The 17,216-nt window shown below is 38.2% G+C and overlaps 1 protein-coding gene across 9 annotated transcripts in view; it reads right to left on the reverse strand.

Moving 5' to 3' along the window:
• Positions 1–1,113: 1,113 nt before the first annotated feature.
• CDK8 (cyclin dependent kinase 8) overlaps positions 1,114–17,216 on the reverse strand; it is an 85,410-nt gene continuing 69,307 nt past the window's right edge. For 6 of the 9 annotated variants that reach the window (XM_086739482.1, XM_086739479.1, XM_086739485.1 and 3 more), the window contains 6 exons: positions 16,760–16,829; positions 15,922–15,994; positions 8,774–8,871; positions 7,332–7,410; positions 7,054–7,212; positions 1,114–2,423 (listed from right to left, as the gene is read on the reverse strand). In XM_086739482.1, the coding sequence (XP_086595608.1) occupies positions 2,298–2,423; positions 7,054–7,212; positions 7,332–7,410; positions 8,774–8,871; positions 15,922–15,994; positions 16,760–16,829 (605 nt within the window). In that variant the 3' untranslated portion in view covers positions 1,114–2,297. The remainder of the gene's footprint in view (positions 2,424–7,053; positions 7,213–7,331; positions 7,411–8,773; positions 8,872–15,921; positions 15,995–16,759; positions 16,830–17,216) is intronic. The other 3 variants (XM_086739480.1, XR_015257484.1, XR_015257483.1) reach the window with 3 other exon arrangements.

Here is a 17,216-nt window from a genome sequence, read left to right on the forward strand (position 1 = left end):
GCATCTTCATCTCAAATACTTCCTTAATAGGAAAAAGAAATTCAAGTGGAAACTAATGGCAAGAGCCCTTTTTTGTCAGTTGGATACATTTCTCTGTGCAAAAATGAAATTAAAGCCAGCCTGCTACTTTTAGAGAAGGCACTGGAGACATCACAATAGACTGGTATTAAATAAGGTTTACATTAATATGAATCTTAACTGTTATGTATTAATATGAATATGCATCAATAAGAAAGCAGAAAATCTAGGCCAACAGTACTTCAGCCAAAGAAAATTTACTCTTCTTGTCATTCCAGTATCTGGTAACAGTCTGGAGATGCTAAACAGGCAAGTTCAAAGCCTATAATATAAATTAAGGAAAAGACTAAAAAAGGCTTTCACTTGAAAAATAAACCAAAGAGAAGTTTAAGGCACTCCTGTCTATATATTTATTTTTATTACAGAAACTGAGGAAAGCCAGATTTTGACAACACTTACGTCAAAATGAAGAGAGTATCACAAAGTACTACTAAAGCAGCATTTTTTCTTTAGTTTTAAGTCTCCTGAATACTTAAACCTCTACTCCACTCAGATAATTTCAACTTCACCTCAAAACATGGCTTGCACTTCACGCTGCCTACCTATTGGGTTTTTCTTTTGCCCTCTGCCAGCAGCTCAGTGCATTTGGATGGATCATACAAGCTGATATTCACACTGCATGAAGCACTTGCAGAAAAAAAATTCTGCATATATTGCATGTATTTATGTCACAAAATCATGGTGTGGTATTACAACACCGAGATAAGAATGAGCTACAGAAACCTTAGAAGAACTACTCAGACAGGAACATCTCTAGATTTTGCAGACGGAAAGAAGCTACCCGATCTATGAAGTGTAGCTAGTAATAAACCCATGTTCAGTCTATCTCCAGCTGATTAGCTACATGTATACAACAGGGATAATGACATTTTATGATGACACTGTGGGTTTTTTTAACAAACAAAAAAAAATCCTTCTCAGCAGTTGCAAGAAAAATTCCTGTCCGATACCATTTCTCAGGAAACAACCCGATATAGATGTATGATGGGGGAGCAGGGTGTTATCGTTGATAAAAAGGAATACAGGCAAAGGTCATATGCAGATTTATGAAAAATAAATTTATTACATAACACCTTGTTTTAACAATGTTTGATTTTTTTTTCTTTATTCAGAATACTTGTGTCATTCATGTAAAATAGTTTGATACAGTACATTGTATGTAAGTTTTTCCTCATAAATTCTAAGGCTCTCCTACCACCTTGATCCTCTGCTGTAGAAATGGCACCCCTAAACAACGTGCGAACATTTAAAAAAATAATTAACTGAACGAAATTTAAAATCCACTACACCAAGCTGGTTCTCAAAAATCATGACGAAATATCTGAATGGATGCCGCACCTTTTTAGGAATTATCACTCATGCTTTTTTAATCCCAAAGCATGCTCACAAATCATTAACACCAACAGGAAAAAAATAAAACACTGTCTATGACAATCATTTCATTTGTTTGCTGAACCAAACATGTTTATATCAATGACAACATACTTATTTTACTATCAAATAGCAGCTTTAATACCAGTCAAGTCATAGATTCAAAAACAAAAAACAAAACCAAAAACTTATGTTGGAAATCAATCTTTGGGACATTTGTAATTGCTGGAAAAAAATGCAAATGTTTTCATGGTTCTTAAAAAAAAAAAAATCTCATCGTAGCAATCGTGTCGGTCATAAAACATTGATCTAGGTGGAAAATGAACCAACCCACAAAAGTCACTAAAAATAAACGTCTATCAAAATTGTCTCAATCGGAGTCACGGTTAGTTTGCTTTTTTGCCATGGTAACATATACTGTATGCTTCAAGTACCAGTTCAAAGATGTTGTGTACTATTGGTCAGATAAAGTTGTTACATCAAGAGAATTCACCACATACGACAACAAAAATGCTTGCCCCTAGCACATTTCACAGCTTCAACTGCTACAGACTGTCACTGAAAAAAAATGCATCGATCAGTCTGAACCATGTCAAGTAAACTATGGAAGTAGCATATCCACAACACAAACTGTGCTAGCACTTTCTTTTCAAGTCTAACCCCAGAAACAGGTACAATTTGGGAGCCACTACTCCGCTCTGTGGAAGGGGGTGGATCGTGGCGATCGGACAGGTTGGAGGTGTGGTTGTACAGTACATTCTCGTGGCCCAAGCCGGGTTCCAGGCAGGCAGCTGCGTGGCCGGTCCTGCAGCATTAGCAACAGTGCATTGACATTATTGGGACGCAGCTCAGTACCGATGTGTCTGATGCGAGTACTGTGGCGGCTGCTGGGAGGTAGTTGAATATCCCATGCTGCTCTGTGGCTGTGATGTGCTTGGTCCGGGGTTGGGGTAGGCAGCATGGGGGTTGGAACGCTGCAGAGGGGTAAAAGCAGAGGAAATGCAATCCTTCATAACAGGTACATCGCACGACAGTTTTGCCTACCAGTTTATTTCTTCAAGAGGTACCAAGCACATACAGTCTCAGCTGCACTGCCAGGCTTCTTTTCACTTACTCTGATGACAGCGGATGCAGGTATGAACATCAGGAACACCAGATCAAAAACTGACAGTTATCACCCTTCGTTATCCATCCTAATTACCTCCTGTGAATCTATACCCATCACAGTCAAACCTCCAGCCAGTCCTCCAGACAGCTACGCTACACCTTACACAAGGCTACTGCTGCTCATGGCAGTGGTCTTCTCTACTTGCTCCCTTCCCTTCACTGAGAAGGTACATTGGGGTGGAGGTCCTAACAGCGCATCTTACTGCTAATGAGCCACTCTGCATTATTCAGGAGACTTTCCTATAAAAAGGATATGCTTGCCACCCTTTTGCATCACTTGGGAGAAAAGTCTGAGAGAGCTGTGACTGTTTAGGCTAAGGCATCATCTAGCAGCAGCCTTACAGCTGGTTGATGGAGTTAAAGACAACAGCCACGCACTTCTCAGTGGAAGTGTTCAGGGGCAAATGGTCATAGACTGTGGTTTGGGAAGTTCAGGGTCAATATTAGGGAGAAAAAAATTGCAAAAAATTAGTACAGCACTAGCAGAACTTGCCCAGAGAGGCTGTTAAGTCTCCATCTATAGAGGTTTTTAAGACTTAACTAAACAAAGCCACGTCTGACCTGATTCAGGATTAGAAACAGTCCTGCTTCAAGTGGGAGACTGGACTAGGTGCTCTCCAGAGGCCCCTCTCAACCAGCACTTCCACAAATATTTACTGAGAGGAGCACTGATCATTGCAAGAAGCTCTGAGCAAACCACCAACTGTCTAGTTCAATTATAGCCCAAAATTATTTACACATCATGCATTATAAAGGAAAAAAAGGACTGCATGTTGGATTTTCAAAGCATGTGACCACTTTGTAGCACTTAACATTTCACTAAATTAACACCATTTCATTACACTACTACGCTGTTTTACATTTCAGGTTTACACACATACACAAATTCTACAGTGTTTCAAAACTACTGTTTAACATCTAACTCTTGATATTGCAAAATAGGATTGTTAGCAAAAGCTGCTTCTAGCAAAGGTCTAGAAACTTCTCTCAGGTGAGTATTCCAGGACTAGGGTACTGCTACTGAGACCTGAACATGCAAAACTATGGTGAACCAACATCCTGAAAAAGTAAAATATTAAAATAACTTCATAGATTTTATAAAATAAAATCTAAAATAATAAATAACAACTCCATTCTTTTTTTTCCTGCCATTAGGCATTTAGAACAGAAGCTACAGCCAGGATGCTGAGGTGATGGCAGGAATCAAAAGGCAAACTCTACTTGTCAACATGTGCTCACAGGACAGAGCTGATTCTCTAGGGGTGTATAACGTAGAGGGCACGAAACAGCTGGACCAGCACTTAATGCCAGCAGGAACAAACCAGCACTGCCTAACTGCACCATTAACACAGCAACTGAGCTTGTGTGACATTTGTCTTCACCCTTGAGAGATGGACTGAGTCATTCGTCAGAGGTGCCACAGCTCTGGATCACCCTTCTCCATGTAACAAATCAAGGATGTACCTCACAGAGCAGAAATCCCTGAATATGCTTTTTGCCCAAGCATGGCTCCCGTATGTAGGAAACTATCACAAGCTTAACCATTTAAAAACTGACCATTCATGTCGGTTGTAAACATTTTCTGCATTCTGACTTTCTAAAACAGGTCTTATTTTATGACAGAGGCAATTAAAAATCATCAAATTCTTTCATGACACACAGCACAACAAATGGCTTTTGTTTAAGAACAAATGTAAATATCCAATCCTTTCTAAATACCATCAGGCATCCAGAGGGGTATCTCAAGCAAAAGCTCAGAGTAGTGGAATTGCTCCAGCCTGTTCAGTCACATTGCCTTTGGAAGTGTCACGTTGCATATTTAAACGAGAAGGCAAGTAAGTCTGTGTGCCACGTGTCTACTATTTTTATGCATGGCAGAAAAGGATACAAGGTCAACTTGCTTTGCAGAGAGCAATTTGACTTCTGAGTGGATGGAGAAACTGTTTTAGTGTGCCTTGCCCAGGAGATGGCAATCCTTCTTCACAAGCTTTATATGGGGAATTTGAGCAAATTAAATGAAGAACAAAGGAACAGGTGTTTGATTAAAACAGAGGGCTATATTGTGATATTTGTTTGCCGTCTCCTCAAGTTGCACAATCAGACGCAAAAAATGTGAAGAGTTGTTTTTTTTTTTTTTCAGGGAGAGCTGAAAGCACCAATAGGCAGTTTTTAACTGCTTTTGTTCTAGTGCCAGCAAGTTCCAGTCTCCTCCCTTTGATTACCATACCTTAATCCGAACAAATCTACCCACTGCCTTCTTGCAAGGCTTGAGGAAGACGTATTTTTTTCTGAAAACTAGGTGTTTTGTCTCCTAGAGAGACAGCAAAAAGGTTCGTCAGGAGCAGTCAAGTTACCCATGAGAGCTCCTGAGATAGCAAAGTAGCAGTTATCACTACTTCAAGGCAAAAGTATCTGAAATTACATTTGTTGACAAGGGCTGCCCCCAGCTATAATCCTGGGACGGATATCTGAGAGTACAAAAGTTTTTAATGAGCATGAGCTGAAAACAAACCAATGTCAATTCCTGCCAGGGCAGTTTGAGTCTCCTGACTTCTCAACTAGCAAACTTGCTCACAAAAGTGGAAGCTGAAGTCTATTCAAAATGCCAAGCTGCAGCAGCAAAATGAGGTGAAGGGCGTGTAAATAGGGCACGTAAATGGGGCTCCCTGACAGAGTACATACCATGTCTGCATCAATCTCCTTAGATATATGACTCAACATAAGGGGAAGATTAAGAGAGCTACAGTTGCATTTGCCTTCTTAAAAATACACACACAGAAGTGGTAGAAAGAGCCAGCTAAAAGGCCAAACCAGCAATCAACTGCAGCTTGCCAAATTGAAAGGGATTAAGCTCCTGTAAGAGACTGCTCTGTGATGCACAATCCAACTAAAAGAGATGTTTATACTTAGAGGCACCCAAAACTGCATCGTTAAGGTTGACCACTGTTTCAAACAGCTCTACAAGTTCACATAGTTCAAGAAGAATGACTTGAAAACAGATGTGCTATTGATGTCCCGGGACACACTGAGCAAAGGCAATTGGCGACTACATGAAGGGTTTCACAATAAAGCTCCGGAAAATGACCTTATTTTATGTTTTTTAGTACTTTCAAGTTTTGTCAATGCTGGAAGTATACAGATTTATGTAAGGATGAGGGTAATGTCCCCAGGCAGCCTTTGAGGATATCTGGTACTCTCAAGAAGAAAATCTGAAATGCAAGATTTCAAAGCCTATTGGTGTTCATGGTGAAACAGTATCAAACTGTGAAAAGCAAGTTGACAGCAGCAGTTCTACCAAGACAGTTCTTTAACTCTCCCTAAGTTTTGCTGCAGAAAATAAGCATATCTAAGTGAGTTTCCAGTACCAGACTCTCAGATTTAAATATTAATCTTTAAATTAACTGAAAAAACTGCCAGTAATTTCTGACTTCCCCATCTTTCCATTTCATTTAATACACTCTTCCAATTAGCCTTTTGTACTATGCATGTACCATGTGAACCAGTATGTAATAGCTGCTGCAGGCTAATATATCCACTAGCATGCCTCCTCTTGAAATGTTCTACTCCCTAGGCTTCCAAAGTCTGCCACCTCTCTAACTGCTCCTGCACATATCATTTGAAGTCTTCCTTGCTCTTCTTTTGTGATTTCTTAACTTACATTAAACAAAGTTTCTGTCCTTAACTGTCTTCTTCCCAGTCTCCAGGAGTGACCTCATCCAAACTCACAAATTCAGATATCATTGCCTGGGACGACTCTCAGATATTCTGCTCCAGACTCTTCTGATTTCCTTATGTCTGACTGCAAGCTCAAATGCAGGAAGGCTAGAACACAGTTTTAAGTTTTCCTCCAGCTTTCTTCCTACACTCCTCCTCTAATTTTTCACTCACTGATCACCACCACCTCACCTGTCTCTTCAGATCTGTAATAGCAGGCTTACTGAACCTGGAATCTCCTTTGGTCTTCAAAACACAGACTATGACAGCATCATATCAAGTGTTTACATGTGTCATCCAAAATATGGCTTTCCCATCCATTTGCACAATTAAAACTCTTGTTCAGGTTCTTATTTCGCAGCTTATTTACTGCAATATCCTTTGCCTTCTACTGTTATAGGCCTGTTCAAATACAGAATAGTATTTTCAGGTGATACAGAGCACAACAGGCTCCTGGTCCATAATGACCATTCCCTAATATGAAGGTAATAAATTACTAACTGTAATGACCTCTGATCCTAATTTCCTTACTGCTAACCTAAAGAGCATCAGCATATCAATTTCCAGGCAAATCATCAACTAAAAGCATCTGGAAAAACATCTAAAAGATGTCAAAAAAATACCAGTTAAGACAGTGACATTTACAAAACTACTTTTTTAGCTTAAAGATACACTGCTGGAAACATGAGAACCAAATACACAATATATGAATAAAACAAATACCTGATAGTCTGAGGTCATAATAAGTCCACCTGAGGTAGTGGTAGGAGGAACAACTCTCACTTTTTTCAGTGGGGGTCCCTGTGTGTGACTGTTGTCTTGGTTCCCTGGATGACCAGTTCCATTGGTATGGTTATTGCCCTGCTGCTGCTGCTGGTTCTTCTCAATTGTTTAAACACAAAGAAAAATTTCAACTCAAAAGCAGTACATGAAATAACACAAAAACAGGAAATAGTGTGAAAGCCAGTGAAGCATGATGATACTGTTCTTCCAGTACTTACTTTGTCTCCTTTATCATCTGGTTCTTCTTCTGTTAAAAATTCTCGTTTTGGGTAAGGGATTTGACAACCTGCAAAAACACTGCCCCCCAGAGAAGTCTATTTATCATTGTATTAGAACAGAAGGGTTAGACCTGTAAGATTCACACTTCACCCATGCTAGTTTCAACTTGCCTGAGCCACAGCCTAATCACTGTAACTAACAGTTTTCCCTTCATATTCTAAACTTAGTAAACCTATTCACATTTATTTTTAATCTGCAGCTGCCTCTTATATACTCATTTAAACTCCTAATAGTTTTCACAGTTTCTGATAACTGGTGGCTGGAAAGGTACACCACCTGTTAGATATCTGCAAGGGCACGAAGAGCTATCTTAATCCAGCTATCACGTAATTCACAATCTCAGGACTAACTAAAAATACTCATGGAAACTCCACTGACTATTAATAAAACCACCTGCAATAAAGTTTAAAAATAACTAGAAATTTCATCTGTCAATTTGTATCTCACGGTCCCCAAGAATTTGCTACTGCAAGCTAATATTTACCTGCCCTTAATTAGTAGAATGTATTAATAATAAAGTCTCTGTACACCCGTCAGCATTACTCATTGCGTATTCACATTAAAATGCCAATCTGAAGTAGAGAAAAAAGCCAAACACTGTCCTAAAAGCAGCTTCTGCAAAAGCTAATAATTCACAGGACAATTTTGAACCACAGAGACAGGTCAGAAGCTGTTATAAATCCAACAGATTTCAGTGAAATAATTTCATTTTTAATTGTTTATTAATATACATACCATATTTTATAAATTCTTCCCTAGATAATGGTACAGAATCACACAGAGAGTGTACTAATATCTTTCCTAAAAAGTTGCACAATCATGCTTTCTGGCTAGTCTTTCAGGAGGGAAGGCTTAATTTTTAATGAAATCATGCATTGTCTCTAAATTTTCTTCCTTTTGTAAATCTCTCTATGCAAACAAAAAAGAGGAGTGCCTACAGAAAATGAATTTAAGTTGTTAAGGATGACAGCACAGAGACAGAGTTTGCATTCCCCACCCACTGAATTTACAACAAAGACTAGGACAGAAAAATGTAAACTAATTAGAGTGTGTGTCATCTGGCATTCTGGAGCAGAGATGTGGACCTGCGGGCACTTAGCAGTTGTCTACAAAGATCTGTAGCATGCATAATCAACCTGTCAGTGAATAACAAGATTAGTGTTGCAACTAATAGGATCAAAGTTCCATAAAGCAAGAGATTAATAAGAATGCTACTTAATTTTAAAAACCACAAATGGCATTTTAGTGGTTACAGCTTTCTTAGGTTGTTAGACAGTAAGTAGTTAGCTCAATATTCACAAGCATATTTATAGCAGAGAGAAAGCACGCATTTCTAAAGCATCTCTGGGCGTACTGATAGGTTAATAAACTGACCACTTACTCGGATGTGGGAAGAGGATCTTCTAAGAAATAGGGATCCTGCATAGCCTGTTCTGAGGTAATTCTCTTTATTGGATCCATAGTAAGTAATTTTTGAAGCTGTATAAAATAAAAGACAAAAATCTCTGCTTTACCAAAAGTTTTACAGAAACTTCACTGCATTATTCCTGAAAGACAGGCTGGTACAAGCATGTCTGAACTCAAAACCCTAACATAAATGGCATAACCATGTTCTTTTCTTGTTAAAATAGTGACTCCATTTTCCATCAAAGAACACCTATTTTTACTTGCAAAGCCCGGACACTCAGTTAGTTACAGTGACAAATGTTCTAACAAAAACATTTGAAGAGTTTCCATGACATACCAGCAGCTTTAACGATCTGTTAATTTCCCACAAGATGATGTAACATGCACATATTTAGCTTGGTTTCTTCAACTACACTGCACTTAACAGGAAGCAATATCATATCCATCTAAATTCAAATAATTCTTAGCAACTAATAAAAAAACTCTATGTTCATTATTGCTCATTATTTACTATTGTCATATTAGTACATTTCCATTAGCATCCATAGTATTTTGAAGATGTTATATGAAGTCCTTAGAAAATCTTTATGCTGTAAAAGAAAGTAGTAATCACAGGCACAAACACAGGTTGGGCGGAGAATGGAAGGAGAGCAGCCCTGAGGAGAAGGACTTGTGTGTGCTGGTGGATGAGAAGCTCAACATGAGCCGACAACGCACGCTTGCAGCCCAGAAAGCCAATGGCATCCTGGGCTGCATGAAAAGGAGTGTGGCCAGCAGGTTGAGGGAGGTGATGCTGCCCCTCTACTCTGCTCTCATGAGACCCCACCTGCAGTACTGCATCCAGCTCTGGAGCCCTCAATGTAAGCGGGACATGGACCAGTTGGAGAGGGTTCAGAGGAGGCCACGAAGATGACAAGAGGGCTGGAGCACCTCTCCTATGTGGACAGGCTGAGAGAGTTGGGGCTGTTCAGCCTGGAGAGAAGGCGGCTCCAGGGAGACCTTATAGCGGCCTTCCAAGTACCTCAAGGGGGCCTACAGGAAAGATGGAGAGGGCCTTCAGCAGGACCTGTTGTGACAGGACTAGAGGTAATGGTTTCAAAACAGAGGGAGGTAGATTCAGATTAGATATTAGGACAAAACTTTTTACACTGAAGGTGGTGGAACACTGGCACAGGTTGCTCAGAGAGGTGGTGGATGCCCCATCCCTGGAAACATTTGTGGCCTGGTTGGACAGGGCTCTGAGCAACCTGATCTGGTTGGAGATGTCCCTGCTCCTTGCAGGGGAGCTGGACTAGATGGCCTTTAAAGGTCCCTTCCAACCCTAACTATTCTATGATTCTATGTAAAAAAAAAACCCACCTGGCCAGATAAACTTTGTCACCCAATCCAGTATGTGCTTGTTTATTCTGATAAATATGGACTCTCAGACACATCTGTGTGCTACACACCAAAAGACCAGTTGTGCAAAAATCTTGAATTTTAGTTGATTTTTTGCATGAAATGATGCAAAATACTCTAGAGAAGTCTAATAAGCTGCACCAAGTTTGAGCTCTGGTGGTATTGCACTATCAGTATGAGACCTAAGCCTTTATCTTTGTAACAACTGATGAATCGGGTATCAACTACATGAAAAAAAAAATTCCAAAATGCCCGCGTTGGTTAAAGACAATGAAGATGACTACAAAGTATAAATATGCAGAAGATAAGGCTAAGTATAATGTTTTACAAGACAGCTGAACTCAGTTTGACTGAAAATCCAGCAAAACCTTACCTGTCGGGAGAGCACCTCTTACTCTCATTGGGAAGTGTTAACAGAGGGCTAGGCAGCATGCTACGTATTTGTTGCCTGATATTTAACTTGAAAAAATACCATACAAAATGTTTCAGTAACAGATAGCACAGCAAAAATCCTAAGGTAATACACAAATGAAAATTTAAGAAAATAAAATTGATCTAACCAAAGAAAAGTGAAAAATTTGTATTAAAAAAAAGTTACAAACACTGCTACTTAGATGGACATGCCATGAGAAATGCTTAGGATACATAGCCAGGAACTCCTCTCGAGTAACCTCAAATACCAGTAACAGATACGAAGTCTAAATTCAGCACAAAGTTAAAGACTGAAAGGTAATTCTAAAAATAGTTTTTACTTTTCCACTCTCATTTCACACCTACGTAAACAATTCAGAAGCTGTCTGGACTTTACACATTTGTCACTGCAGCATCTCAACAGTGATTTTCCATTAAAAAATGCAATTAAAAACATCATGCTATCTCCACAGGTCTGAATTTTTTTTTCAATTTTAGGAGTCACAGACCACAGTGATTTTATTTAACTCTAGCACTGAACTGCAGAGATCCATTCTAAAAGTACATGTTTTTTATTCAAAAGGTCTGGTGTACATACATATACTTCTCCTCACCCACCCAGCAGTTTTGTGGAATACGGCTGTGCGGGATAAGCTAAATACATAGGCAGAACGAGGTAACCTTCAGACACTACACACAAGAAGGAAAACAGCGAGTCTTCGTGTTTCACTGTAGAATACAATATCCAAGGCAAAAGAACACCACGGCATAATGTCAAAGACAATGATCTTTTAAAAAAATGCTGCACTTTCAACCTATAGCTTTTTTTTATCATGGATCTAACAAGATATGCAGAAACTACAAATGCAGCTGATATTCATTTTACGTTTGCTATTCATACTTTTAATGAGATTAAATTCACCTTCTTATAAAGATCCAGTGTCAAGACCTGTGTCTGAACTGGTCATCTCCTTTCCCTAGCTATTAAGTGAGCACACACAACCACAGTGCAGACCTCCATACTGCAGATAGTTCAAGTTAGAAAGTAAAATTTCCTCTCCTCAGCTTTCAGTTTGAATGGCATGGTTAAGAATATAATAAATATGTATTACCACCATCAATTCAGTTTTGTTTTCCACATCATCAACAAGGACTCATAATAAGTTATTTCAACTCTCTCAGTCTGCATGTAGTCTTTATAGAATACCAGTTTGAACAAAACAATTCTTGTTCTCTCAAACAGCTCAAAAAGCAACCCCAGGAGCCAAAAAAAGGGAAGGCAAAAAATGAGAAAGAATTGCCAACATGCTGAAAAACATCATAATCAAAAACATTGCAAAATTCTGGCATCATTTCTGGCAACTAGGTTACAAAGCTGTCCATCACATGTTGACAAGATGTGAGCGAATTTGGTCATAATCAGCAACAGAACACAAAAACCATAAGAAGAAGTTTAATGACTATGCAACCATTATCACACAGGGGATCAAAGCTCCTATTCTGCCCCCTTGTTCAGGTGCCAGTAAAGTGAATCTTCCACTTATTATTACAAATACTTTCTATTTTAGTAACTGTTCAATTAAAAGATCATCTAGCTGAATGACATAATAAAAATGTAGTAAACTTTATATGAATCGGACAATCACTACAGTTCGTATGGACCAAAGTAATCAAATGGAAGGTGAAGCATCACTCACGTAACCAGGAGCAGCAGCTGTGTATCCTTTTTCCAGAGCATAAACAAATAAGTAGGAAACGAAAAATCAGAAAAAAAAAAACAACCAAACAAACAAGAACATGAAAGTGGAAAAAAATGTGAGCTGCAAAATCAGAAAGGAGCCAAAGTTGTCTCATGTTAATTAATATATTGGCAGCTCTGCATGTGAAAAAGGACCATGTGCAAAAATGTCAGTAAAGATTGAAAAAAAATCCAGTTAATTTAAGTTGGGAAATCAAAACATTTCATTTTTGGCAATGACAACAACCTTGGGATTTACTAGTCCTGAAAGTATTAGTTTTGGCATATTTTACAATAGTAGATGTAAACAGTTTTTTTTTTATCTGTTCTCATGCAGAGAGTAAGAGGGCTGTGAAACAGCTTGTGGAAGTAATATCTTGGAGGATCTCTGGAGGAACTGGTACGAAGAGATTCGCTGAACTTGTTCAGGGTCTAGTGGAAGTGCCCAAGGCATTCATCTGCAGTTCAGCCTAGCCTCAAACAAGAGTGGAAACCTAAGGCACCTTCTAATTTTGACAGTGTCTGAAAAGTCTTTTAAGATGTTACTTTGGGAAGATCAGGGTTTTTAAACAGGATCTGATTTTCAGTGAATTGTTCTGACAGAGAGGAGTTAGCAGAAAACTGAGAAGATTCTATTACAGTTAATTAAAGATGATCTTCACAGTGCTCCCCTCACAACCTGTATCTAGGCGAGGTACAAAAGAACATGGCTACGTCCAGACTACTAAACACCCTGCATTTTAGCTTGTGTGACACTGACTGACACCACTCAAATTGCACAAAGCTCGCTCTCCTGCTATCAGTTTTCTCAAGGGAAGGTGAGTAGAGGTAAAGTGGAACAAGTAGATGAGGTAGCAGTTGAGCAGTGTGTTCAGTCAGGGGTCCACACTCAAACTCCCACCCTGATGCTCCTGTTCAGTACCAACTGATATGAACAAAGATGGAGAGGTGATAGCAGCCTAGTAAATGACACCATTCCTTGATTTTGCATTTCAATATAACAACTGCTTTTTGGTATAAAGACAAACATGCTGAATAAAAATGCTGAATATATTCAAACAGTTATCACCCTGTTGTGATACCACAGGAAGAAGAGAAAAAGCTGTACTACATGTATTAAGCTATTGTCATGTGATTATTTTGTGTCTAGTTTTGTTGTTCTACAGACAACAATTTCTAAAATTGCAAGACTGCGATGGCAGATTAGAAATTTCAGGTCAGCTTAGCCAGAGTGCTTACAGCTCGTAAGAGAAGCTAGTTCATTGATAGAAAGTCTTTTTATGGACAGTCAAGGTGTACAGCAAAGCCTGAACTATTCACGTTTACCTGAGCTTGGTGTTAAACCAGCAGGGTGGAGAGTGGCGAGCAAGACACTTGGGGAATCGAGACTGGGGAAAAGCACTTGCTTTACTTGAAGATGAAGTCACTGGCCATGTTATACAGATTGTTGCATGGGAAAAGTTTTTACCTCAGGTTGCCTAGGTATGTTATAAAAATCTAATACAACTGATTTAAATACACAGAACTGACTGAGTTTTCTCAGCTATTCAACCCTAGTGATAATTAGCCGCTTTCAGATTTTGGTACAGCAACATAAGCTTAATTTTGAGACCTTTGGACTCCAAATCTGTCACAAGTCAAATTTGTAGGTGGCAAGCAGAATGTTTGTTCTCAGAGAAGGTAGAATTAGAAAAAAGGTAAGTACTGATGCACGCAGTTGTATAGCTTTATGGAACACTGGCCTAGAGTGGCTGATGAGAAAAATCTGCATTCACTCAATCTGCTTTACTTAAGAGTCCAAGGGTTAGTTTTTATACCCAAACCTCATTCTGTGCAAGATATCATATTTAACAGATAATTAATGTTCACTGTTTTTTTGCTTGTTAAATTATTTAGTATAATTTTCAGAAATATTATTTAGGCTTTGACAGGAATATGACATATGCTATGTCAAATATCTTTTTTAGAGTGTGTATTCTCATACTAAGACAAAAGACCATCTTGGTAAATATTAAAAATGCATTTATGAAACTCTGTTATAAATATCTGCATGGTAAAAACAGGATTAATTACGGGCAAAACAGGATGGATTGTTTTGCCTGTGCATAACAGGCACTTCAGTTCTTCACATATAAGAACACATAACACAAACTTTTCATGCATTACATACAAATATACAGACTGCTCAGCAGCTTCCAATTCTGCTTGGATACAAAAATCCATCAAAAAATCACAAATCTCTACCAGAAAGGAATGGTTTCCTTGCTTATGTAAACATCTCTAGTATTTCACCAACTTTTAACTTTAGAGAGTAGAGACACTTCACAGTAAATGATGCATAATGGTACAAATGCCAGGTAACGTCTAGCAATGAATACTTGAGTAAGTTGGTTACACTTTTGTTTTTAATCTGAACCTTGAATATATATTCTATTTTAGACCGGCTGCAGTATAACTCATCAGTTTGGAAACCTCCATTCAAAAATGCTCATGCAGTATGCCACAAGAAAAATATTGCCTCAGAGCTGCTCTGACTGAAGGATAAATTCCCAAATTTATATGGACAAAAAAGTACTGAACAGAAAAACCATGGCTGTTTAAAAGCCCTTGGCTCTGATGATCAGAGAAGGTACAGCTTCCAGTGACTTGGAAAAGCCACATGGTCCTCAGACACCCAAGCCTCTTAACCATCCTCCCTTTTCTCCAATTTAGTCCTCATCTCCAAGATAAAAAAGCTTCTTGTTTTCTTCCTTGACTCCTGCCCCCCCCCAAATAATGTATTTACCTTATAATTCTAGCCTGAAAACATTTAATCTGCGTTGGAAACATCAAAATAAGGATAATGTCCATTAGGAGAGACAAGACATATTTAAATTCTTCCTCCTCCATATATAGTTTATTTTGGAAACTTGAATGTTCTTTTAAACACAGAAGAAACATCTGAAACAATGCAACATAGGTGCTTCTATGGCTAAGCAAGTGTATAATTTTAACTGGAGTCTTAACAAAAAAAAAAAAAATTAGATGTTCTAGAGATAAACCAATTGTTCTAAGACTACTAGGAAGTTTTCATAGGAAAGCTAAAAAGCATTAGCGCACTAGGAAGGCACACTGAAATTTTCCAAACTAAACGTTCAAGTCTTGAGTTAAATTTTCATTTATTTTAAACAAAAGTGCATAAAATATAAACTTAATAATGAACATGTAAAAATTATGCATTTAGGATTATTTTAAAAACAAAAAACGGGCTGCTAATACTATGCAAAGCAGCAAAATGAGTAAGAGTTGCAGCAACACTGCAAATATAACTACGAGCTTAACATGACTGACCGAAAAATTCTAATACACTCGATACAGAAACTGATTTAGTGCATGACTCACAGAATCATTTTATCAATGTGAGAGGATAAAGTGGTTTTGCAATTTTCAGATTGCAGAATATCAGTTATTACTAACTTGATGTATAAAATAAAGTATTATATTTATAAAATAAAGTTAGAATCATGCTCAGCTGTCAACTTGAACACCTGAAACTTATATGAGGGTTTTGATTTTCTACCCATGCAAGAACTTACCAAGTGGAACGCCTTACTATCTGGTTTAACTTTATGTTTTTCCATATATTTGATAAGGCTGCAGTTGGTATACCTAGAGAAGGAAAAAAAATGTGACGCTTGTAATACACAAATCTGATACAGGAAAGCTCTCTTAGTAGCCATGAAGCACTGATAAGAATATTTTAGTGTCCATTGCTAAACCACTAAGCAGTGAAAAAAACACAACTACCAACATCAGAGATTGCTTAAAAATCATTCAGACACTACAGAAATGCATCTGTTCCCCTCACATGCTTGTAAAAACACATCAAATCAAGATAAAAAGCATATTTTTAACCTACATACAGACACTTTTAGCAGTTTTACTACTATACAGTTTCATTCCATATATTTCTAATGCCAGTAAACATGGAGATAAATACTAAGACCATCTTAACCCTCCCCTGCAATGTACAGGTTGCTACAAGAACATCCATGAATTCAGGTTTTTGAAGAGAAGCTTAGAAATAAGGTTTCTAAATGGTTACAATAGCACAGTAGATGCAAGAAATGTGTGTAACAGTACAGGCCCAAATCCCTCAGCATGGGGTCTTACTGGCATCTCCCATTTCACACCTGCCACCTTACCATTTACAGTCTGTCCCTGGCTACTCTTCTGATTCACACCATCTCAACAGGCCAAGTTCACCATTATGAAACAGCTTTATTTTTATTTTTTCACAATTTAAGCAGTAATGATTTCATAGCCTTTGCTTGGCATCTACATAGAAAACAACCTAAGCTACGAGAAATTTAGGGTAGGAGGGAGAAGTAAAATACACTTTCTCAAGAAAGGCTCAACTCTAAGCAGACTTACGTGTTTCTCCGGAAATCTTTCATTAAAGTTGAATGTTCAGGCATCTTTTTAATGTCTTCCCAATCTTTATCTGCAAAATCAATACTTATTAATAATTTTCTTCTTCCCCCTCTCAAATAAAACAAAGGCTTTCCAAGTATCTACGTAGCCCTGTTTTGTTTTTTAAGTGTGCTTCTCTAACCTTCCAGTTATGTATTTCTTTGTACTGCGCGGCTCATATCCCTTCATCACCTCTTCACAATAAATCTTTACAATACCAACGCCTAAGAGGTTCCAGTTGTGTGCTGGTTAACTCAAGACCTTTAAAAAACCAGCTGCCAGCTACAGTGAAGATCACCATATGTCCAAAAGGCAACATAAAAGAAAAACACATCAGCCATTGTGATTGCACTCTTCAGGACTGTTATTTAATTTATTCAGGCACAGTTGTGATCTCAGGACAGGAGTACACAAGACT

This window comes from Chlamydotis macqueenii, chromosome 1 (assembly GCF_036417535.1).
Source record: "Chlamydotis macqueenii isolate bChlMac1 chromosome 1, bChlMac1.mat, whole genome shotgun sequence".
NCBI lineage: Eukaryota > Metazoa > Chordata > Aves > Otidiformes > Otididae > Chlamydotis > Chlamydotis macqueenii.